Raw genomic sequence first — 23410 nt, forward strand, 5'->3', positions numbered from 1 at the left:
ACTTGCCCATCCGTCCATGCATTATCTGCACCGCTTATCCTCGGTAGGGTCGCGGGGGTGCTGGAGCCCATCCGAGCTATCTTCCTCATCTAGTCGTAATTATGATACTTAAATTGTGATTTATATTAGTTAGAACTGGCTTTAAATGCTATTTTTGTGTCCATCACCTTACGTCTTTAAGCTCAAAACACAATGAGAGACAGGAAAAATACATTTCAGCCAACGAGTTGATGTATAAATAACAGCGCTGGGCGTAAAGTAATTAGTTACAGTTACTAGTTACTTCCTTTAAATTGAAACTCAGATTACTGACACCAAAAATAGCACGTTACATCTGAAAGTAACGATCTGGTTTCAAATTGGGTAGGGTTTTTTTTAACGATGGTTTGAACAAATTTATTGACACTAATATTAAAATAAAACAATCATGACAATCACAACAGCAATCAAGCACATTCATAATATTATGTTCCAATATGATGTTATTACCAGCAAACACATAGTGAGGATTTGAAAAACCCTTCTCGAAAATCCTATTAGCAATCAAACATATTCACAATTTCATTAAATGACATCTTTGTTAGTGTCAATAGATCACCAACAACAGAAAACAATTATGACCAACACAACAGCAATCATGCATATTCACAATATTATATTCCAATATGACGATTTTAACAACAAACACAATGTGAGGTTTGAACAACCTTTCTCGAAAAACTCAATAGCAATCAAGCATATTCACAATTTCATTATATAACATCTTTGTTAGTGTCAATAGATCCGTCCAGGCCAAAGTTGATTGTCCTTGGCCTGAAAAAATCCACCGACTCCAACAGCAGCAAAAACAAAACCGACATCAATTAAACAATTTCAGAGTTATTTTCTTTCAACAGTAGTTAACCAGCGTGTAAAAGGCAATACTATTGTGCAAGGGCGTAGCTCTGCCATCCCACCCTCCCAAACAGCACTCTTACAGTCCTCTTTTTGGGTCTTCTCCAGGCCGTTGCTGCCGGGACTCCCACAGTGTAGCTTCCGCTGCTGTCGGGACTCCCACAGTGGGTCCTCTCAGGCCGTTGCTGCCGGGACTTCCACAGTATATCTCCCGTTGCTGCCGGGACTCCCACAGTGTAGTTCCGGTTCCCATCTCTGGGTGGGTGCAGACGAGTCTTCTTTATGGCTGCGTCCTAGCCCCGCCGCTCGCAGATTGTATGGTATCCGCAGCCATTTGTAGCACAGCCACAGGGGGGATCTGCCTGCACCTCCATACCAACAGGTTTCTGGAGGTCCAGATGGCGTCCTTGATGGCTGCGAGAGTGAGCCAGTCCCTGGCAAAGTCGTTCTGAGACCTCATCGACCGACTCACCCCGTAAAGCACGTACTGTGCATCAGGGACCTCCCCTGCTGGCAAGTCCGGGAACTTTCCTAGTTGGTCGGCCATTGTCCACAAGACCTCGGCAGCGCTGCACTCACAAAAAAGGTGCCTCACCGATTCCTGGGCGCCACAGCCAGGTCGAGGGCACGTCGAAGTCGCCGACATACCTCGGTGGTGCATTACGGCTCTGACTGGGAGAACTTCATGAGCCACCATCCATGACAAGTCTCTTAGTCTGTTTGGGAGGGCAGGATGATTTACGTTTCTCCAAACCGTTGTAGGTTCGCCAAACGCAAGCCCCCGCACAGGGCTTACTGATGCTCGCTCTTGCACAATAGCAATAAGGGCCCTGTGGTTTTGTAAATTGTGACATTCTTGTTTTTCCAAATCAAACTTCTTTAAAAAATCCCTAATAAAGAGATGTGTTGGTGGCAAGTTAAATGAAACTGGAATCAAACGATTGTTTGGTACAAGCTTTAGCTTCCGCAAATATGAGCCCATCCAAAACCGGGTCATTGCTTGACTTTTCGGGTTGTTGGGTGGGCCCACAGCGTTTTGGAAGTGGAGAGAGACATATTTGCTTCCCAGGAAAAGCTGGAGGTCAGGTACTCCTTTTCCCCCTTTTTCCTTTTTCTTTTTCATTGTATCTCTTTTTATCCTTTCCCACTTTGATCCCCAGACAAAGCGAAAGATGGCTCGGTCCAGTTGTAATAGCACGTTTCTTTTGGGCATAAAAACTAAACTGATTGACAAAAGCATTGGTAGGATGATCGCTTTGATGATAAGGACCTTCCCCTCTATTGTCATTTTTCTCAGTGACCAAAAAACAAGTCTTTGCTTAACTTTCCTTGTCATGTCATCCCAGTTGGTCTCGCCTCCTCCATCCGCATTGAATTTTATCCCTAGGATTTTCTGGTCTGTCTTTAATACCGTCAGCGGGAGTCCTGCCTTTTCTGTCTCTTTCCACATTCCATAAAACTTTACTTGTGATTTTTCTCTATTTAGCCTTGACCCAGACGCCCTTCCAAACAGGTCAGTCAAGTCAAGGGCTCTTCCAACAGATGCGCGGTCAGTACATAAAATATTAAAATCATCCATGTACAAAACACACTTGATAATTTGTCCCCCACTTCCTGGGATATTGATCCCTTCGACAAATCTATCTTTTCTTAACATTTGTGCCAAAGGTTCAATGCAAAGAACATAGAGAAGCGGAGACATAGGGCAACCTTGACGTACACCGCAGTTGACCTCGATTGCTTCCGATAAATTCCCGTTAATCATGAATTTGCTGAAGATGTCTCGGTATAGCAGTCCTACCCACTTGATGTATTTTTGGGGAAAACCACATTTTTGCAATACCCTGAAGAGGTATTGGTGCGAGACTCGATCAAAGGCTTTTTCAAAGTCTAGGTTTAGGACCGCTAGTCGCATGTTTCTGTCTCTCGCATAACAAATGGTGTCACGGATCAGCATGAGACTGTCGTTGATCTTCCTTCCCACAATGGCACAGGTTTGGTCTGGATCAACCAAGTCTCCCAAGACTACAGACATTCGTGTCGCTAGAAGCTTGCTGAAAATTTTACAGTCCACATTTAAAAGTGTTATAGGTCGCCAGTTTTTTAAGTCAATTTTGTCTCCTTTTTTGTGCAATAGAGTAACTATCCCTATTCTGAAACTGTCTGGCATATTGTCTCGACTGGAAAATTCGTTAAAAACCGTAATCAGATCTGGTGCTAAAATATCCCAAAAAGTCCGTTAAAATTCGAGGTTGAGTCCGTCCTCCCCAGGTGATTTGCCTTTTTTCATAGCTTTTATGCAATCATTCAGTTGTTCTTGGGTAAAGTCTGACGTTAAAAAGGGGTCTTGACGCACTGATCTTGAAATATGATCCAATACATGCCCCATTTCATTCTCATGTGTTTCTTTCTTTTCAAATAATTTTTTGTAGTAGTCTTCGACCAATCTGGTTATTTCACTACTTTCCTTTGTTATTTGCCCGTTTTCGTTTTGAAGTTTAAAAAGCCCCTCATTTTTGCTCATAATTTTTTTAAAAAAGTAGCGTGTACATTTTTCCCCTTCTTCTATTTCTCTTTCTCTGCTTCTTATTATGATGCCTTTACTCTTTATTTCCGCCAAAGCGTTTAGTTCTTGTTTGGTCTCTTTGATTTCATCATTAAAGTCCATCCCCTTTTCTGTTAGGATGAAATAGCGTTGGAGTCTTCTTTGTAGACCCGACATGCGTTTCATCTCTTTAAGTTTCTTGTTTTTCCCTGCATTTTTAAAAAAGGTCTGTGTTCGTTTCTTTGTCATTTCCCACCATTCTGCTCGTGAATCATACGAGTCTTGAAGGGTCTGCCAGTCTTTGTAAAGCTCTCTGTATTGTGTGACTATAGCCTCATCCTCCAGCAAAGAGCAGTTTAACTTCCACAAACCCTTCCCAACAGTCATACCTGAAGAGAATGAGAGAGAGCAGGACAATAGCAAGTGATCCGAAAAAAAAAACAGGAATTAATCTTGCATCACTCTGTGCTAAACCCCTTGTAAATATGTAGTCTATTCGAGAGGCTCTGGCATTGTCACTACTGAACCAGGTGAAGCCCTCTTCTCCTGGATGTATGGATTTAAAACAGTCCACCAGTTTAAATGTCCGGCACATGTCTTGTAATAAAGTTGATGTTTTATCTACTTTAAACTCCTCATCGGTCCTCTTTCTATCCTTCCGACTTAGGATGCAATTAAAATCTCCTCCCACGATTAGTGGTTGATGGCCTAGCATATGCGACTGGATGTCCTCTAAAAGTTCGTACCTGAGATGTCTGTCGGCATGGCCGTATATGTTAATTAGGTTAAAATCATTCCCTATATAAGAAAGTTTTGCTAAGATTGCGCGTCCTTCTCTCATCACAGTACTCCCCTTTATGATGAGTTGAGGGTTGTTTATTAAAATGGCTACCCCATCGTTACGGTTTTCATTCGAGCCACTCCATAATGAAGGATATGGCCAAATCTCTTCCCACTGTTTATAATTTTTTAGAAAGGGGATGCAGCATTCTTGTAGTAAAAACACATCTGTTCTGATAGTTTTTAAGAACGATAAAACACTGTGAGCCTTAATCTTTGATCTCACACTTCTCACATTGATAGTAGAGAATGTAATGTTCATAATTGTGGTTAAAGTATTTAAACTAGTTAGACAAAACCGGGGGATCTGAGTCCATTCTTTGGTGATCATCAAGAGTGTCACCTGTGTCAGACATATCACTTAAGAGTAGTACTTCATTTGGAGACTCACCGGGGAAAACTCTGGAATCCTCCGACTCTCTGTCTGTGGTTCCAGGTCTTCCCCTTTTTTCTGGGTTAGGGGGTGAGCCAGAGGACCTATCAAGGGGTCTTTTACTTCCCTGCCCACAAAGGGGCAGATTTTTTCCTTCCCCGACTTCCTCCATCTCAACTTCATACAGTTCCCTTGTGGGCTTTTTTGTCGGCAATCGGCTTTCTTCTAAATCTCTTCCCTTTGTTTCCGGTGTTTTCACCACCCCCAATTTTGTCTTACTTTTACCCCTCTTTCCAGTGCCTGTAGGGGTTTTTGGAGAGTCGTTCACCTTTTCAATTTTTTTGTCTTTTTCAAATTCCGGTAGTGGCGTAGTAAAACATTTTGTTATTTTGGACTGTCTTCCAGGCCCTTCCTGATTAATATGTGTTGTCTTTTCTATTTGTTTGTCTTGTCCAAATTCAGGTATTTGATGAAAAATCGAATTAGAATTTCCAGTTCCTTCCTGACTCAAATTTGATTCTTTGGTCTCTCCTCCAGAGGTTTGAGGTGTATTTTCAATTTGTTTGTCTTGTTCATTTTCTTTGTGCATTTCTTGTTCATCTTCATTAGGTATTTCCATAACTTTATTCATTTTCTGTTCATCTTTATTGGGTATTTCCATAAATTTATTAACTTCTTGTTCATTTTCATTTTGCATTTCCATAACTTTAGTCATTTCATTGTTTTTGTTGTCTTTTTTCATTTCATTGTCTTTGTTGCATATATTAATTTCATTATCTATGGTTTCTGACATCATTTCATTGTCTTCTGACATCATTTCATTGTCTTTGTTGTCTTTGTTAACTGCCTTCCTAGCTTTCAACTTGTTAGCAAACGACTTTGGGCAGTTCCTATAGAGGTGGTTCGTTTCTCCACAGAGATTACATTTTCTGCTATTGGTGCATTCTTCAAAGGAATGTCCAATTGTCCTGCACTTTCCACAAAAAACTCGATCACATACCTCAGCTAGATGTCCATGCTCACCACATTTGCGACAGAGTTTCGGTTGACCTTGATAGTGGACAAAGCCACGGTTTTCCCCCAGGAATATAGTCGACGGGAGCTGTTTCAGTCCCTGAAAGCCCTGAGGATCTTGCAATTGCTGGATGGGTATCCTCCAGGCACAATTCCAAACGCCTTTCTCATCCCTCACCTTCATAGCCGGTCCTTTTATCAAGCAATATCTACTCAACAAAAAACATATATCCTCAGCATTCACCATTTCATTAAACATCCTGACAATAACTATCTTGTTGGCATTATCAGACAGCTTCTCCACTATAAAACCAGAAAACTGGGGCCTCACCCCCTCAAAACGATTCCAAAACTCTTGATAAAGAGCCGCCGTTACAAAACTTACATCAAAGCCCTTGCCAGAAGTCAAAGTTATGACGCAATGCAAGTCCTCCATTTTAAACTTCAGAATTTTATCAAGAAACTTGTTCATAAAATCAAGTCTTGACATTCCTACATCTTTGAATAAGAATCGCACGCAATTATGTCTCCGCCCGTTGGCATAACGCCCGGCCATGGCAGGACTCTGCGGAAGGGAATTCCCTTCGCACGCGCACGGCCAATTGAGTGAGTCTCGGAAAAATATCCCAACAATTTCCTAAAATAAAAAAAAATCTAGCCACACAATTTTTGCAAGGGATCAAAACATCTGCAATTACTCCATTTAAAAAGCAATGCAAAACCGCAAAACACTGTATGCCACAGTGGAGCGGTGAAATCACAGACACTTATCCACTAGACCACCAGACCTCTTCCACGATCGGAGAAGTTCTTGTGTTTGTTGCCTTGGTGTTAAGTCATATCCGCGCTTTGTGAAAGGAGCGACGGGAGGAGCACAGCAGTCTGGTAGCGATGATGATGACCGGTTACTTTAACTGGATTACTTTCAATTACTTTTGGAATACTCCAATACCAAATATGCTAATAAAGGACAAAATAAACTAAATATGAATAAAATGATGACTCACAACACGTGGTAAGCTTTCTCTCCTGGCTTTGATCTCCGGCAAAACTAACATAAAATGCGACAGAAACAAAATGAAAAGAAATCCAAACTAAATTCATATTTAGTTTCTTTTGTCTTTATTAGCATATTTGGTATTGGAGTAATCCAAAAGTAATTGAAAGTAATCCAGTTAAAGTAACCCTACCCAACCCTGATGACCTCATATAGTAGCATAGAAGCTAACCTCCTTAAACAACTTTTAAAAGAGCCACATTGAAAAAGAAAGATAGAAAACCTGTACACCTACCTGTGGAAGCATGAAAGTTGTCCTACTTCTTGGCTTGTGTGATCTCGAGAGCTTGCAAACGAATACTTAGCTGAGACACTCCATATGCATTTTGCCCTAGGGCCTCAAAACACTCAAAAAATTTTATTTCTGGGTACTGTCCAAGACATTTTCCTTTTTCTTCAGTTTTTTTTACGGATAATAAGATCGAAATTCAGCACACTGTTTCCGTAAATACTGTGCTCACGTTTGATTTGCCGTTGGAGTGTTGTTCCTGTATAAGCCACGCCCCCTCCCCACGCACTGCCAACCTTTTGCTACTGTAGACACACAACCAAATATGTGCAATAAGATGGCCCCTTGATTTAAGTATTTTTAGTTGTAAACACTGATTAGGTGCAAGGGAGAATATCTACATGAGGAGAGATTCAGCGTCCTCTTACTTTGTGTTTGAGACGATGCCCCCAAAACTGTATTTATTGATATTCTGTAGGTCGACATAAACACTCTTGGGATCTGCGTCAATTGGATCAAGTGATGTATGTGATTACGTAAGTGAAGCTAGAATACTCAACACTCAAAAAAAACTGAAATTATTGCTCTCTACTAATAAAGTAACGGAGTAACTTAGTGTCAGAAGAAGAAGTAGTAACACACACTTTTGATATGGCTTTCTTGCATATTATTTTTCCAACCACACCAGCAACAACCATAATTAAGGAAAGTAATCCCCCCATGTAGTGAAGAAAATAAATATTTGAACACCCTGCTATTTTGCTATTTCTACCACTTAGAAGTAACGAAGGGGTCTAAAATTTTCATTTTAGGTGCATGTCCACTGTGAGAGAGATAAACTAAAAAGAAAAATCCAGAAATCACAATGCATGATTTTTTTAACCATTTATTTGTGTGATACAGCTGCAAATAAATATTTGAAAACCTGCGTGTCATCTAGAATTCTGACCTTGAAAGACCTGTTAGTCTGCCCATTAGAAGTCCACCAGCACTCCATCCTGAATCAGATGCACCTGTTTGAGGTTGTTAGCTGCACAAAGACACCCGCCCACCTCATAGGATCAGAAAGACTTTAACTTGTAACATGGCGAAGACCAAAGAGCTGTCTAAAGACACCAGAGACAAACTTGTACACCTCCACGAGGCTGGAAAGGGGTATAGAGCAATTGCCAAGCAGCTTGGTGAAAAAAAGGTCCACTGTTGGAGCAATCATTAGAAAATGGAAGACGCTAAACATGACAATCATATGCATATTGCCCTAGGGCCTCAAAACACTCAAAAATCTTTATATCTGGGTACCATCCATGACATTTTCCTTTTTCCTCTGTGTATTGTAACATTCTTTTACGAATAATAAGACCAAAATTCAGCTCACTGTTTACGTAAATACTGTGCTCACGTTTGTCCCATTGATTTGCCGTTGGAGTGTTGTTCTTGTATAAGCCACGCCCCCTCCCCACGCGCTGCCAACCCTTTGCTACTGTAGACACACAACCAAATATGTGCAATTAAATGGCCCCTTGATTTAAGTAGTTTTAGTTGTAAACACTGATTAGGTGCAAGGGAGAATATCTACATGAGGAGAGATTCAGCGTCCTCTTACTTTGTGTTTGAGACGATGCAAAAAAGTAACCCTACCCAACCCTGCAAACGACGCACCCACCATCAATATACTTTGCATTTGACTACTGTTCTCCGCCACTTTACTGTAGTTCCGCGTTCTCACCACACGATGACGCTACCCGGCTTTTCTCCCCAGAGTGACTTCATCAAGACGAGGACTCACTTTTTTTGTAGTTCATGATTAAAAAGAAGACCCAATAAAGAGACGTTGCCGTTTGTTGCATCCTCTTTATTTAAGGGGGGTAGTTTAGAGTATAAAAATAACATATCTGATGAGCACATATGATCCACACATGCATTTTTCAGCTGAACGGGGAAAACATTGGATAGTCTCATAGTCAGGACTTAAACTATGGTGGAAATTTGACTAGAATGATGATTTTTTTTCCGCTTTGATTGATTGAATCATTGGTAATCCTGTGATTTGAACATCTCACTCAAGGGCGTAGGTTTGGTAGGGACATAAATAATTGTTTAAAGTGATCTCGTGGTGGGGGGCAAACAATGATTCCTGGTTATTTTGTGTGGGGACATAGCGCATTTTTTTAAATGATCATATAATATTAGTGTCATTGATACAGAAGTATAGCACATTATTAAGTAATCACGTCATATTGGTGGGGACATGGCCCATTTTTACGTGGTCACATAAAATTGTTGGGGACAAAACAATAATAGCTTGTTTTTGTTGCAGGGACATGGCGTATTTTTAAAGTAATGACATAATTGGATGGGAACATAACGAATCTTTTTAAGTGATCCCATCAAGTTGGGGGAAAAAATGCTCGTTATTGGTGGGAACATGGCGCATTTTTAAGAGATCAGATGATATTGGTGGGGATAAAACACCGATTGCTCGTTATTGTTGGGACATAACGCATGTTTTGGCGGTGATAAAACCAATGACTGTTCCTTATTCCTGGAGACATAGTGCAGTGTTTAAATGATCAACAAATATTAGTGTCATTGGTGAGAACATAGCACAAAACAACGATTGCGCGTTATGTGTGAGAACATTGCGCATTTTTAAGCGATTACATACAATTTATAGGGACAAACCTAAGATTTAAACTTCTTTGAACTCTTTTTGTAAACACCGAGGCTGTGAAGAAAAGGTCATCGGATTTTTTTTTGTTAATGACAATAAAAACAATCTTTAAATTTGAATTTCATCTTGCGTCCGTGCCAAAACTACGCCCCTTGATCTCGCCTAATAAATAAAAGTATTATCTGACCATTCTCCCCGCGAGGCATCAGCTAACAAGTCACACACAAAAGTGACAAAAAAATAAAGACACAAAAAAAGTTCCTTTGAAGCTACACAAAGTGCGCGTGGTGCATCACTTCCTCCGACCGATACGCGCGAAAAGACGCGCGTTCTCTGCGGCTTTTGCGCGCATGTTTTGCGCCTTGGCCACGTCGAATAGAACGTTCATGATGTTGGTGGGCACATCCAGGGACAAAGTCAGCTGACTTCTGCGCTCTTCTTTGCCGCCGTTCCTCATCAGCGAGCCGCGGAGCTTGGTCCTGGTCTGGAATCTCGACCGGACCGGCTTGAAAGTCCTTTTCTCCCTGCTCCCCGACTCCTCGGAGATGGGGGCGGCCAAGAACTGTGCGGAGGAGCGCAGCAGGGGGGCCCAGCTTTCCTCAGGGGACGAGAAGTCAGCACCTCCGCCTATCTGGTGGTCGCACAGGAGGTCGGAGCGGCCGTGGGTTAGATGGAGGCACAGGCTGGAGGAGGGTGAGCACAGGACCGAAAGCAGCAGCAGGGTCTTGAGGGACAACAGCATCCTGTGCGTGAGAGGTCTTCTCCTGGTGGGCCCCAAGTCAGAGGGCATTTTGTTAGGAATACTATTTAAATACATACGGGCAAAAAAATAAAATCACCCGTCAGTGTTAACTAACCCCAAATATTGCGTCAAAGTACTTTTACTTTGGAATAGCAAGTTTGCGTTCGAAAAATCGAAAAAAGTCAATCACTTACCGCAGGAGTCAAATGAAAGAAAAAGTGGCCGGTCTTTCCAAAACAAAGCAAACAATCCTGGTTGCGAGTTGGGTAGCCGCACTTTGCAACTTGCTTTAGCGCCGCCTTCTGTTTAGTAGCGACTGTTGACGCAATTGCTGTGACGCAAACGCCTGCTGCGGCCCCCACCACAGCCGCGTTTCAGAACCACGGACAGTTCCAGGAAACTATTTTGATTGAGATATGCAAATTAAATCCCAGGAGAAACATTTGTCAATCTTATCGGTTTTAAGTTTATTTGCATAACCCTTGATCACAAAAAAAGTCTCAAAGAGCTTCTCAAATTTATAGGTAGAACAAGGAATGAATAATTGGCCCTTATTGTGTCAGGTACCAAAACAGGTAACAGGACCCACTTGCGTAACGTTACTCCCAGTTTATTGGGGAGAAGAGAAAGGGGCGCACACTCGATCCGGAGAACGTTGGTCACGGGGAGTAGAGATTGCTCGGAACGCGGAAGTGGTCAAAATCAAACAGATCGTGGCGAGAGCAAAACAGGAGCAAAAACACAGAAAAAAAAACGAAATTCTCTGGGCTTGACGTGTCAAAACAGAGTTTCGCTGACGCTCTGACAAAAGGCGACTCACAGGACAGTGTTTAAGTAGTGACAGGGAGCAATCTGTCAATGAGATTCAGCTGGTGTCCAAGGGTGGGGCCAATTAGGCGCCATGGCAACCGTGACAGGAGCTGGCGCCACACGGCGGGGAAGTTCTGACTCGGTCCTGTTTTCCTGTTGGTATTTCCTGTCCGGTACTGTTCCTGTTTATTTAGTCCTGTTTAAAATCGGTTTCCAGTTTCGTTCCCGTCTATTTTTGTCCTGTTCATTATTATTCTCTCCAGTTTTCGTTCCCGTCTAGTTTGTCCTGTTTAATTTTGATATCCTGTTTCAATATCAATCCTGTCTGTCCCGTCCTGTCCAGATCTGTCCGATATCTGCTCGGGAAATTGGTATCGATATCGTCAGCCTCTGGCTTCCTTTCTTTCCACGCCAGACTGCTGCCTAACATGCATGACTCCCCATTTCCCGTAAAATAAAAGCTTGTGTGAGAAACGTCATACATTTGGGTCTTGATCAGGTTCCGGTTCATGACAGTCAACACATTGCAGTGGAATTTCTGTATGGAATTTTATAAGCTTTTTATTTAAAGAAGCATAAAAAAGTAACAAATAAACGGCACACAACGATGACAAATTTTGTTTTATTACATCAAAAGTACAATTAAAGTGTATGTACCTCAACTTCTAAATGTCACGGTTGCCATGGCGCCCAGTTGGCCCCGCCCCTGAGACTTGTTGACTGATTGCTCCTTAAACGCGATCCTTTGAGCCTGATCCGTTTGTTTTTTGACAACTTTCCTTGTTCGGATTTGAATCCACCTCCTCTCCCTAATAAACTGTGAATACGTTACGCTGTTGGGTTTTAATTTATGTTTCCTGCCCTGGTTCGTGATAGTAAATCCTTTGCCATTTACCTGCACATTTTAGCGTTTAAAGCCTTTTTCTATCTAGGTTCTATTTTTTTTAATTGGTAAAACACAAAAAACCAAGCCACTATTTTTTTCTTAAATTTTAAATACGGCAGCTTACAATACAATGCGGCTTTTTTTTTTTTCAGGTGGATGGTAGTATCGAGAGTCGATTTTTTTACAGAGCTTAAGGTGTGGCTCAGCATGTAAACAGGCTGTTGTTATTGTAAGGGGTTCTGGATATTAGTCATTGAATTTTGTTTTGTGAATGTTTTTGTCACACTCTGGCATATTTCTTTAGTCCAATTGCTGAAGCGAGTTGATTAAGATTGTCAACTGCAGACACTGTCACGGTTGCCATGGCGCCCACATGGCCCCTGCCGTGTGGCGCCAGCTTATGTCACGGTTGTCATGGCGCCCAATTGGCCCCGCCCGTGGGTGCCAGCTGCAGCTTGTTGACGGATTGGCTCCCTTCAGTATTCAAGCTCTGGCCTGTCAGTCCCCTTTTGTCGGTCCGTCTATGAATCTCCGTTTTTACACGGCAAGCACTCTTTTTAGCCAGTCCTGTGTTTGCTCCTGTTTTTCTCCCACTACGATTTGTTTTAAGCTAGACCACGGCTGCTCTCCCCTTGCGAATTACGACTTGTTTTGATCTCGACCTTGTCTGTTCTCCCGCCCAGAATAACGCTTCGTTTTTTTTAATCTCGACCACGTCTACCCTCCTCTCCTGGCTTTCGACTTTTTTCCGTTCCCGACACTGCCATCGCTTGCCACGGAAGTCCCACTTCCGTGTCTCCCCTCCTCGCCGCAACTAGCGATCACTGGATCGTGTGTGCGCTCCTTTTCCCTCTTCTCAATAAAACTGTGAGAAACGTTACGCCAGTGGGTCCTGTCTCCGTTCCGGTCCTGACAGGCACAGTCCGCAAACGATCACGGCACAATGTGTTTCTTTTCTGTACTAGACATTTCCCCGCTGATAGCAAAAATGATAAGAAATGGTTGTAAAAATGTTAATTTGTAGGCAGCTGAGTGGTTAGCGCTTCCGCGGCACAGTTGTGAGGTCATGAGATTGAACCTCCTGTGTGGAGTTTGCATGTTCTCCCCGTGCTTGCACAGGTTTACTCTGGGCACTCCGGTTTTCTCCTACGATCTCAAAAATATGCATTTCAGGTTAATTGGCCGGTCTGAATTGTCCCTAGGTGTGACTGAGCGAGTGAGTTGTCTGTCCCTCTGATCAGGTTGTCCCCTGCCCACTGTCCAAAGACAGAAGGTATGGGCTCCAGCACCCCCGCGACCCTACTGACTGAACGGGTGTAATAATAACTTTTGTTTTATTGAAATTCCTGCTGAAATATGTGTATAGTTTTTGGTAAGTGTCCTGCAATGATGAGTCCAACAGTGCCACCTCCTGGTATGGGGTAGGGTTTGTTTTGGCTTTTGACATGTGACCGGGAGGCAGGGTTTTGTTGGCAGTCTACAGAGCGAGCTGCCAATGGTAAGACACATCTTTTGGTGCTCCACAAAAGAAGTTCATTTTAAACATTATAACCACAGCTGGGGCAGCACGGCGGCGCAGTGGTTAGCGCATGTGCGGCACAGTTCATGTCATGGGAACCTCCTGCGTGGGTTCAAATCCAGCTCCAGACTTCCTGTGCGGAGTTTGTATGTTCTCCCCGTGCTTGCGTGGGTTTCCTCCGGGCAGTCCGGTTTCCTCCCACATTCCAAAAACATGCATTTCAGGTGAATTGGCCGGTCCAAATTGTCCCTTGGTGTGAATGAGCGAGTGAGTTGTCGGTCCTCGTGTGCCCTGCGATTGGCTAGTTCAGGGTGTCCCCTGCCAACTGCCCGATTATTGCTGGGATGGGCTCCAGCACCCCCGCGACCCTACTGAGGATAAGCGGTGCAGCTAATGAGATGAGATAACCACAGCTGACAAATCTCGCAACATGCACAGTAATGTTGTCAAGCTGTTTGGATTTATTTTTGTTTTGTTTCTGTTGTGCTTAAATGTTAATTCCCCTTATAGAGATCAAATAGATCAAAGCCAGCAGAGAAGCTAATGTTGTGACTCATTTCATTTGCAGGTAAATTGTACCCGTTTTTGTACTCATTATTGTTCTTATTTCTATTTTCTCATATATATAAAAAAAGGATGATGTTGGTTGAAATTCAGACTAAAGAAAAACATGTGGAATTCATTGTAAACGTTAAAAAAACCACTATACGATCTCTTGTTAAAAGTATCTTGTTAAAATGGATGTAAAAATGTATTGTGATATTCTAAAATGTATTTTATGTAAATTGAAAAGAAAGCTTTTTGATATGCTTTGGGCAGTCTACAGAGCGAGCTGCCAACGAGATCAAAGAGATCAAAGCCAGCAGAGAAGCTAATGTTGTGACTCATTTCATTTGCAGAAACCAATAAAAACCATCCAGTCCAGTGTGAATGTGGATCTTTGGTGGGACAGGTACACCACGGTTAGATGAGGGTAAGCGGTGCAGATAATGGATGGATGGATGAAGTGAGTGGAGAAGTAAACCAGCACTTCACAAGCATCTGGCGAAACCATGTTGGAGCAAGTCGAGCCGTTTCCAACAAAAGCGTAGAAAGGAGAAAACGATGAGGAGAACTACACTCGGAGACAGGGTGTGCTTTGCCGCCAAAGTGAGGAGCCTCCCTCGTGGTGGTCGCCTACGTTCCTCACCTCCTCCACTCGCCAGGCAAACAGTTGACTCAACGCCATTTCAACACATTAACAAGTTTTCTCGGGCGGTCAAGATGGAACACGCGCTCTGGGATTCATAATCGGCGCCGGGCGAGCGGGATGACTTATGCCTCTTCAGCTTTAATGGTGGGTGCTTTATTCGGGTTCCCCGTGATATCACACACTTGTACGGAGTCACTGTAATGACATATTATGGGTTTTATTCTCAAGTTCAAATGAATGGTCATCAGTCCTCATTACTTCCCACTAGGGAAGCCACATGTTGCCTTTGGGTCTACTACAAAATTACGTAAACAATAGAAATCAAGCGGATGGAATGTGCCACTTTGGATAAAAACACCCATGGAGAGGATCACGTCATTGACTAGTTTGTTCTATGGGTTTTTTGTATCAAGTTTCTCTTTTTGGACAACTGTGAGGTTGATGAAAAGGACACTGCGTCAGTTTTAGGGGTTGCTTGTATCGTTGTAGGCTTATGTGCAGGGTTACTTTAACTGGATTACTTTCAATTCCTTTTGGATTACTCCAATACCAAATATGCTAATAAAAGACAAAAGAAACTAAATATGAATAAAATTACTAAATTTTGTGCAGGCTTGGGGAGTACATGGAACGGCAAAAATGATGTTGGCAAGCTGTTTGGATTTATTTTCATTTACTTTCTGTCGCGTTTTATGTTAGTTTTGCCGGAGATCGAAGAGATCAAAGCCAGGAGAGAAAGCTTACCACGTGTTGTGAGTCATCATTTTATTCATATTTAGTTTCTTTTGTCTTTTATTAGCATATTTGGTATTGGAGTAATCCAAAAGTAATTGAAAGTAATCCAGTTAAAGTAAGCCTACCCAACCCTGCTTATGTGTCAAGACCAGAACAGAAACAGGACCCACTTGCGTTACGTTTCCCAAAGGTTTTATTGAAAGAGAGAAGAAGGGCTGCGCCCACGATCCGGTGTTCTCTGGGCGCGGGAAGCAAGTCGCTCTCGTACTCGGACTGTGATCCGAACGCGGAAGTGGACCTTCCGTTGCGAGCGATGGCGGTGTTAAGGGCGGAAAACTGGTCAGTAGCCGGGACAGGAGAGCAAGACGTGGTCGGGATCAAAAACGGGTCTTAAGTCGGGACTAGAGAGCAGACGCGGTCGGGATCAAACAGGTCGTAGCGGGAGACAAACGGGAGCAAAAACTGGACAGTCGAGAGTCAGAGTCAAAAAAGGCCTGCCTAGTATACAGAGAGATTCACAGATGGACCGACCACAGGGGATTATGAGGTTGTTTAAAAGGACACTGTGTCATATTTGACTACAAGATGAATTGTGTAGTGGAACTGAAAACTACTTCGACATATTATAAAGAAGGATACAAACAACGGAAACTCAAAGTGACCAAAAGCACCATTCTTCTTCTCATTTTTTGCCCAGACTTTCACATGGATTTGGTTTATGGGGGTACCTGTAGCAGCAAAACAGCGGACAGTCTTAACTCCCTTCAGATAAGCCTCAAATCATGTAAAAAAGCGTAATCTTTTTAAAAATCCACGTTTGTGTGATACTTCATAGCCTTTTTGAGTATTAGGCGCACCCCAAATTTCTATATTGGAAAGTAATACAACATTTATCTTGTACTTCTTCTTAGCTCAAACATAGCGGTTGGATACAATGGAATTTGAACCCGGTTCGCGGCGGTGATAGCACCAGAATCAAATCACTAGACTACCAGTGGTCTGAATGAAATATGATAAGGCAGGAGATATTTAATATTACACTATTTATAGTCACAGTACCAGAGACAAGTGTTAATTTCATTGTGTCTCACATTTTATAATGGAAAATAAATTATATTCCGAGACATCCTATGCATTGTAAGTAATGAATGTATTGTTATTGCCAGGATCAGAACGGAGACAGGACCCACTCGCGTAACGTTTCTCACAGTTTTATAGGGAAGAAGGGAAAGGAGTGCACACACGATCCGGAGATCGTTGGTCGCGGGGTGTAGGTCGCTCAGACGCGGAAGTGAGACTTCCACTACACAATTCATCTTGTAGTCAAATATGTCGTAGCGGGAGACAAACGGGTCAGTAGACGGGATAGAAGAGCAAAAACGTGATCGGGATCAGAAACAAGTCGAAAGCCGGGAGAGGAGAGTAGACGTGGTCGAGAACGAAAACGGATGGTTATTCGGGCCAGGAGAACAGACGTGGTCGAGATCAAAACAGGTCGTAATTCGGGACGGGAGAGCAGACGTGGTCGAAATTAGACAAATTGTAGCGGGAGAAAAACGAGAGCAAAAACACGGGACTGCCGAAAATAGGCTTGCTGTGTAAAAACAGAAATTCGCAGACGGACCGATAAAAGGGGACTGACAGGACAGAGTTTAAATACTGACAGGGAGCTAATCCGTCAACAAGCTGCTGCTGGTTTCCACAGGCGGGGCTAATTAGGCACCAAGGCAACCGTGACGAAATCTGTCGCCACACGGCCGGGGCCAATTGGGCGCCATGGCAAGTGTGACAATTATTGTAACATGTTTCTGGTACCATGACTAAAGATAATGAGATCAAACCCCAAGCATTTTAAATCGTCATGTATAGGGTTCGGCGCGACCCGGGTTTGAATCCTGGTACACCCAATGTTTTGTGACAATACGGTAAAATTTTGTGCACCCAAATTTGAGTTATTTTTCTTAAGCTAAAAAAAGGTGTGTTATAAACAAATAAATATAGGTATTAAAACCTGGTAATAACATTGTAATGACATAGTAATAACATGTTATTTTAAAAAAGCAGACTTTTAGCCCTTGGCGCTAATCGGTAACAAAAAAGTAGCTCCCAGCTTCAAAAAGCTTGCCAATCAGTGCTTCCTTCTGTCCAAACATGGTTGGCATCTGCAAAAACACAATAAAACAGTTGAAAAAAGACGTTCATGTGTGCGATTTTTTGTTTTCTGACGCCGTTTTACCACCTCATCTGTATTTGTCCGTCAGTACGCAGATAGCGCGACATTGTTGCCGCGATGCGAAACGGTTTCCGTTTCCGCCGCAGCCGCCGTACAAGAAAGGGCGGCAGTCGCCTGCCCCGGCATGGAAATACCACAAAAGGACGTAATTGGAACACCGGCCCTCGGACATGGGTTCCGTGCAGCGCTCGTCAGACCGCAGGCGGCGCCAGGGAACTCGTGGCATGCCTGTGAAGCGTTAAAAATCAATTGTGTTAGAGAGGGACCACATCTCATTTTATTGTGATTTTGTTTGTTTTATTTCCTTTTGCTTCCAATAATAATGGGTCACAAGGTATGTAGTCATAGAGGGAAAACAGTGACAACAATGTTCAATTTGAAGAAATTAATTATTGTGAAATACAAAAATATTGTACGAGTCTACAGTTTAAGCACTTGAAGGTACAGTAAATCGACTTATTTTTAGCTTGATTCCCATTAATTGATATTTATTATTTACACATTTAAGTAATTATTGTTGTTTAGGTACATATTTTCTCATATTTTCTCTTATTAACTTCTTTTTGTTTTTGGTTATCTTCAAGCAGTTTTAGGGGTTGCTTATATGCGATATAGGCTCCTATGTGTCAAGATCAGAACGGAAACAGGACCCACTTGCGTTACGTTTCCCACAAGTTTTATCAAAAGAGAGAAGAAGGGCTGGGCCCACGATCAGGTGTTCTCTGGGGGCGGGAAGCAAGTCGCTCACGTACTCGGATTGTGATCCGAACGCGGAAATGGATCTTCCGTAGCGAGCGATGGCGGGGGTAAGGCCGGAAAACTGGTCAGTAGCCGGGACAGGAGAGCAAGACGTGGTCGGGGTCGGAAACGAGTTGTAAGCCGGGACCGGAGAGCAGACGTGGTCGGGATCAAAACAGGTCGTAGCGGGAGATAAACGGGAGCAAAAACGGGACAGGCAAGAGTCAGAGTCAAAAAAGGCTTGCCTCGTATACAGAGAGATTCACAGATGGACTGACCACAGGGGATTGACCGGACAGGGTTCAAATAGTGACAGGGAGCCAATCAGAACCAGCAGCGGTTGGCGCCAAATGAGCGGGCACGGGTGAATCGCATCGTAATCATGACAATAAGTGAGTATATACAATACTAGAAGTCACTTTGGTTTTGGCGGCCATTTTGAAAAAAAAGTGAATATATTCCACTATCTCTAAACACTACAATCCTTTCATTCTCAAAATTCAGGAAGTCGAAGTTTTTTCTCGATTGGGGTCTCAGCATGTCATTAGGTTGGAGTGGTCGGTTTTCAAATCAGACCAGTTGAGAACCACTGGTCTATGTCAGGACCAGAATGGAGACAGGACCCACTTGCGTTGCGTTTCTCACAAGTTTTATTAGATGAAAGAGAAAGGGTTGCGCCCTCGATCCAGTGATTGCTGGACGCGGGAATCAGGTCGCTCCGAATGCGGAAGTGGGACTTCCGTGGCGAGCGATGAGGGTGTCGGGAACGGAAAAACGGGTCAGTAGCTGGGACAGGTGGTCGGGGTCGGAAGCGAGTCGCAAGCCAGGAAAGGAGAGTAGACGTGGTCAGGGACGAAAAAGGTCAAAAGCCGGTACGGAAGAGTAGACGTGGTCAGGATCGAAAACGGGTCAAATTCAGGCGATAGACAGGAGCAAAAAACAGGAGGGAGTCAGGGTCGAAAAAAACTCTTGCCTAGTGTAAACTGAGGTTCGCAGACAGACTGACAACAGGGGACAGAAAGGAGTGGGTTTAAATAGGGACAGGGAGCCAATCAGAGTCCGAAGCAGTTGGCGCATCGGTAATCATGACATTTTTAGCTACTGCTGGCCGCAAAGGGCAACCATTTTGTTTTATATTTCTGAAATTAATGTAATTACTAGGTTAAGACTATGTTATTACTATGTTGTTACCAGGTTTTACATTACTAGATGTTAAAACAGGCTCAGTCAATATTTAAACATGATGTTAGATAAAAAAAAACTAATTTCCTAGAAATTGCCAATGATCGATGATATATCTTCAGAACCTGTCTGTGGGCTTCTCACAGGTGGTCTTGGACTCCTGAGCTTAAAAATTTGGAATATGTTTTGCGAAATGTACTGTACTGGTATATTTTCTGTAATAGTATTCCATGAACTGCTACTTTACTGTGTTACGTCAGCATGAACAAAAAAAAGTAGCACAAAGGGCCGTGAAATATTTATGAATTCCGTTTTTTGGTGGATTCCAAACAAGTCATTACTCATAGATGACGACGTGGAAATGATCCTAAAGGGGAAGTCGAAAAAGAAATGGAGACTCACCCGAGGATGCCGTTCCAAAAAGTTGTCTTTTCTCCCTCCGGGACGTCTCCGCTGCCTCTGAAACTAAATTTGTTCGACTTCTTTAGGAATTATCAAGCGAGAGTTTCGTAACCAATGGAAAAACTGCTTAGGTAACACACACGTTTTTCATGACATACCTATAATTATATTTATTCGTGTAAAACATATTTTATTTTACCTAAAAACAGAACTCAAAGGTTAGGTGCGCGGTATTCATGAGTTTTTATCAGTAGTATATAATTTGTGTAATGTTAATCAGTCGAAAATATAACTGACCACAAACGCAAAACATAGGATGCAACGGGAATAGAACCTGGGTCTCGGCGGTGATAGCGCCGAAACCCAACCACTAGGTCACTAGTGATATAAATCAGTGGTCACCAGCCACCACTGCATCTCAAGCCACAGAGAAAGAAAAAATGTGCCTTTTTTTTTTGCTTATACTGTATTAAACCATGTATAAACAGTCACGGTTGCCATGGCGCCCAATTGGCCCCGCCCGTTTGGCGCCAGCTGCAGTTTGTTGGCTGATTGGCTCCCTGTCAGTATTTAAACTCTGTCTTGTCAGTCCGCTTTTGTCGGTCCGTCTGCGAATCTCTGTTTTTACACGACAAGTCCTTGTCCCGTTTTTTACTCCTGTTTGTCTCCCGCTACGATCTCTTTTGATCTCGACCACGTCTGCTCTCCCGTCCCGAATTACGACCTGTTTTGAACTCGACCACCTCTGTTCTCCCGTCCCGAATAATGATCCGTTTTTCATCTCAAGCCCGTCTACTGTCCTCTCCTGGCTTTCGACTTGATTCCGATCCCGACCACGTTTTTGCTCTTCTATCCTGGCTACTGACCTGTTTTTTCCGCTCCCGTCATCGCCATCGCTCCCAACGGAAGTGCCATTTCCGCGTTCAGAGCGACCTGCTTTCCGCGTACAGCAATCCCCGGATCATGGACGCAACCCTTTCTTCTAATAAAACTTGAGAAACACTACGCGAGTTGGTCCTGACATAAACACTTTTTTTTTTTTTTTACACTAAAATTTGGGTGCATGTTAAGCTGAGGTTTTACGGTAATACAGTACATGTACAACCTAAACCTTATTGACGTATTGGCAAACACAAAGGGGTGTGGCGATTGTTTGGCCAATCAGAATCGGAATTAACATCTTAAGCCCAAATCTGAGTCCAACCAGTCCCTAATTTCAGCTCAGGTGGGGCCTAAAATGTCAATCATTACGTTCGGGATATATTTTTGATGAATATATTTGTACAAAATGTATACAAAAACGATGCGTGGATACTAAAAAAAACATTTGACAGGCTGTCATTTTTCTTCTTTGTTTTTCCAGCCTGTCTCGCTTAAATTTGGTGGAATCATTTGTTGGTCACCAGGCCGTACTTGCCCAAAACACATGAAGGATTTTATACATTTGACTATAAAGGATTTTGTACCATCAAATACAAATTACATTTAAATGCAAAAGATATTCACTGGCTGAGCTGTGGGCCAAGGTCAATGCAACCTAGTTAAGAATGATGTTTATAGGAACAGCGGGGAACTGGGAAAAAGGGCTGATAAGATAATCAGCACTTCTCGACGCAGACGGCCCTGGTGAGGTAGAAACGCTAGGGGATTTTTTTGACCATTTCAGACATCGAGGCGAGGGGGTTTTCTTGGCACGCCCATGGGAGGATCCAGCACACCAGCTTGCGGAAAAAAATGTGGGCCGGGAGAAGGAAGCAAGAAGATGGAGAGAGGAGGCTTGAAGGAGACTCGAGCGACACTCATCTCATCTCATCTCATTAGCTGCACCGCTTATCCTCAGTAGGGTTGCAGGGGTGCTGGAGCCCATCCCAGCAATCATCGGGCAGTGGGCAGGGGACACCCTGAACTGGTTGCCAGCCAATCGCAGGGCACACAGGGACAGACAACTCGCTCGCTCATTCACACCTAGGGACAATTTGGACCGGCCAATCCACCTGAAATGCATGTCTTTGGACTGTAGGAGGAAACCGGAGTGCCCGGAGAAAACCCACGCAAGCATAGGGAGAACATACAAACTCCGCACAGTAAGTCCGGTAGCTGGATTTGAACCCACACAGGAGGTTCCCAAGACCTTAGAACGATTTCAGTCGGACTTTAGAACTGTGCCGCACATGCTAACCACTGCGCTGCCGTGCTGCCCTCGAGCGACACTAATTCGGCTAATTCGATGGAGTTCACTTAGCTGAATTATTTAAGAAATTAAATCTGCCCCCGTGTGGAAATGCCGGTCTCTTGTCCATATTTTCCCATCAAGAAACAAGCGCGCATTGTTAGGTTATGTTTTGTTAATGGAGTCAGAAAACTAATTCGAACAATTTTTAATATTTAATTCCTAACACACACCACAGGAAATCGTGTCGTTCCAACCCTAGTGGTGAAGGGATCCACCCGTCCACCACTCTTAACTTTAATCAGAGTGCAGAACACAATGCTCAGTGAAAATTTGCGGTGAAAAGTAAGGAGCGATTAAGCGAGGGATTACTGTTCTCTGAAAAAATACTTCTGATGGGACGATTAATGGCAAAAGTGTGGGATGTGTAAACGTGATGTCATCGGGCTGTTTGATGGCAGTAAATTAGGGGAGGGACTGATGTTGCACCCCGGAGGGCGCTATTTTCCGCTAATGAGCATTCTGAAATACTTCGTCGCTTCTTTTCATCCTTACAGTGGACAACGTGGCACTCTAGAGTTCAAAGAGCACTCACCGGTGGTGCCGTTAGCCGGCGATTTATCTGGCGTCTTCGGTATTTCCACCCCATCCTCTGCAGGCCACGCCCCCTCGTCGGGATCCCCCGACTTCACCATAAACGTGTACTCCAAGTCTGCTGTCAAACATGAAGAAGGAGGGTGTCAAAGATACAGCCCGTGGGCCGGATCAGGCCCACCGACTGATCGAATTTGAGACTCAATGAGAGCGACGCAAGAAATGTGGTGTGGAGAAAGGACCTGCAGTTAGAAACTCTTTAGTACTTTTTGTATATTTTCCTATTTTTCTGAACTTTTTAATATGTTTTAATACTTATAGAAACAGTTTTACTTTCATCCTTAATTCTGCTTCAAAGTTGAGCCGTTTCTTTTGAAATGGAAGTGGAATAAGAAAGCTTGATGCGGTTGAGAAAATGGTCTGAACGTTTTTTTCTTGCAGTAACCTTTTTCATAATGTCCAGTACGTTTCTAACTTTTTTTTTCCATTTCAGAACAAATAAAAAACTCAAAATTGTGGTTATATATAGCAAAATATGATATATAATATATAATGAACAAGGACATCCAGACGCTCCCCTACTT

At 43.1% G+C, this 23410-nt stretch overlaps 2 protein-coding genes and 1 long non-coding RNA gene across 3 annotated transcripts in view; all 3 read right to left on the reverse strand.

Moving 5' to 3' along the window:
- Positions 1–638: 638 nt before the first annotated feature.
- LOC148356303 (uncharacterized) lies at positions 639–5309 on the reverse strand. Its single transcript, XR_015852054.1, has 2 exons — positions 4671–5309; positions 639–3828 (listed from the first exon to the last, which is right to left on the reverse strand). It is a non-coding gene; the product is annotated as an uncharacterized LOC148356303 (long non-coding RNA).
- Positions 5310–8808: 3499 nt separating this feature from the next.
- On the reverse strand, positions 8809–10695 carry ucn3l (urocortin 3, like). Its single transcript, XM_088347516.1, has 2 exons — positions 10560–10695; positions 8809–10387 (listed from the first exon to the last, which is right to left on the reverse strand). Exon 2 carries the CDS (start codon positions 10363–10365, stop codon positions 9916–9918), a length of 450 nt encoding a protein of 149 aa, XP_088203642.1. The 5' UTR covers positions 10366–10387; positions 10560–10695; the 3' UTR covers positions 8809–9915.
- Positions 10696–15738: 5043 nt separating this feature from the next.
- The window catches only part of col7a1l (collagen type VII alpha 1-like), a 124035-nt gene continuing 116363 nt past the window's right edge, over positions 15739–23410 (reverse strand). Inside the window, exons 100-103 of the mRNA XM_088347855.1 lie at positions 22828–22944; positions 20063–20125; positions 17747–17968; positions 15739–17669 (exon numbers count right to left, since the gene is read on the reverse strand). Coding sequence (XP_088203981.1) covers positions 17748–17968; positions 20063–20125; positions 22828–22944 — 401 coding nt within the window. The 3' untranslated portion in view covers positions 15739–17669; position 17747. The remainder of the gene's footprint in view (positions 17670–17746; positions 17969–20062; positions 20126–22827; positions 22945–23410) is intronic.

This window comes from Urocampus carinirostris, chromosome 11 (assembly GCF_059441175.1).
Source record: "Urocampus carinirostris isolate Australia breed hairy pipefish chromosome 11, RoL_Ucar_1.0, whole genome shotgun sequence".
In the NCBI taxonomy this organism is placed as follows: domain Eukaryota; kingdom Metazoa; phylum Chordata; class Actinopteri; order Syngnathiformes; family Syngnathidae; genus Urocampus; species Urocampus carinirostris.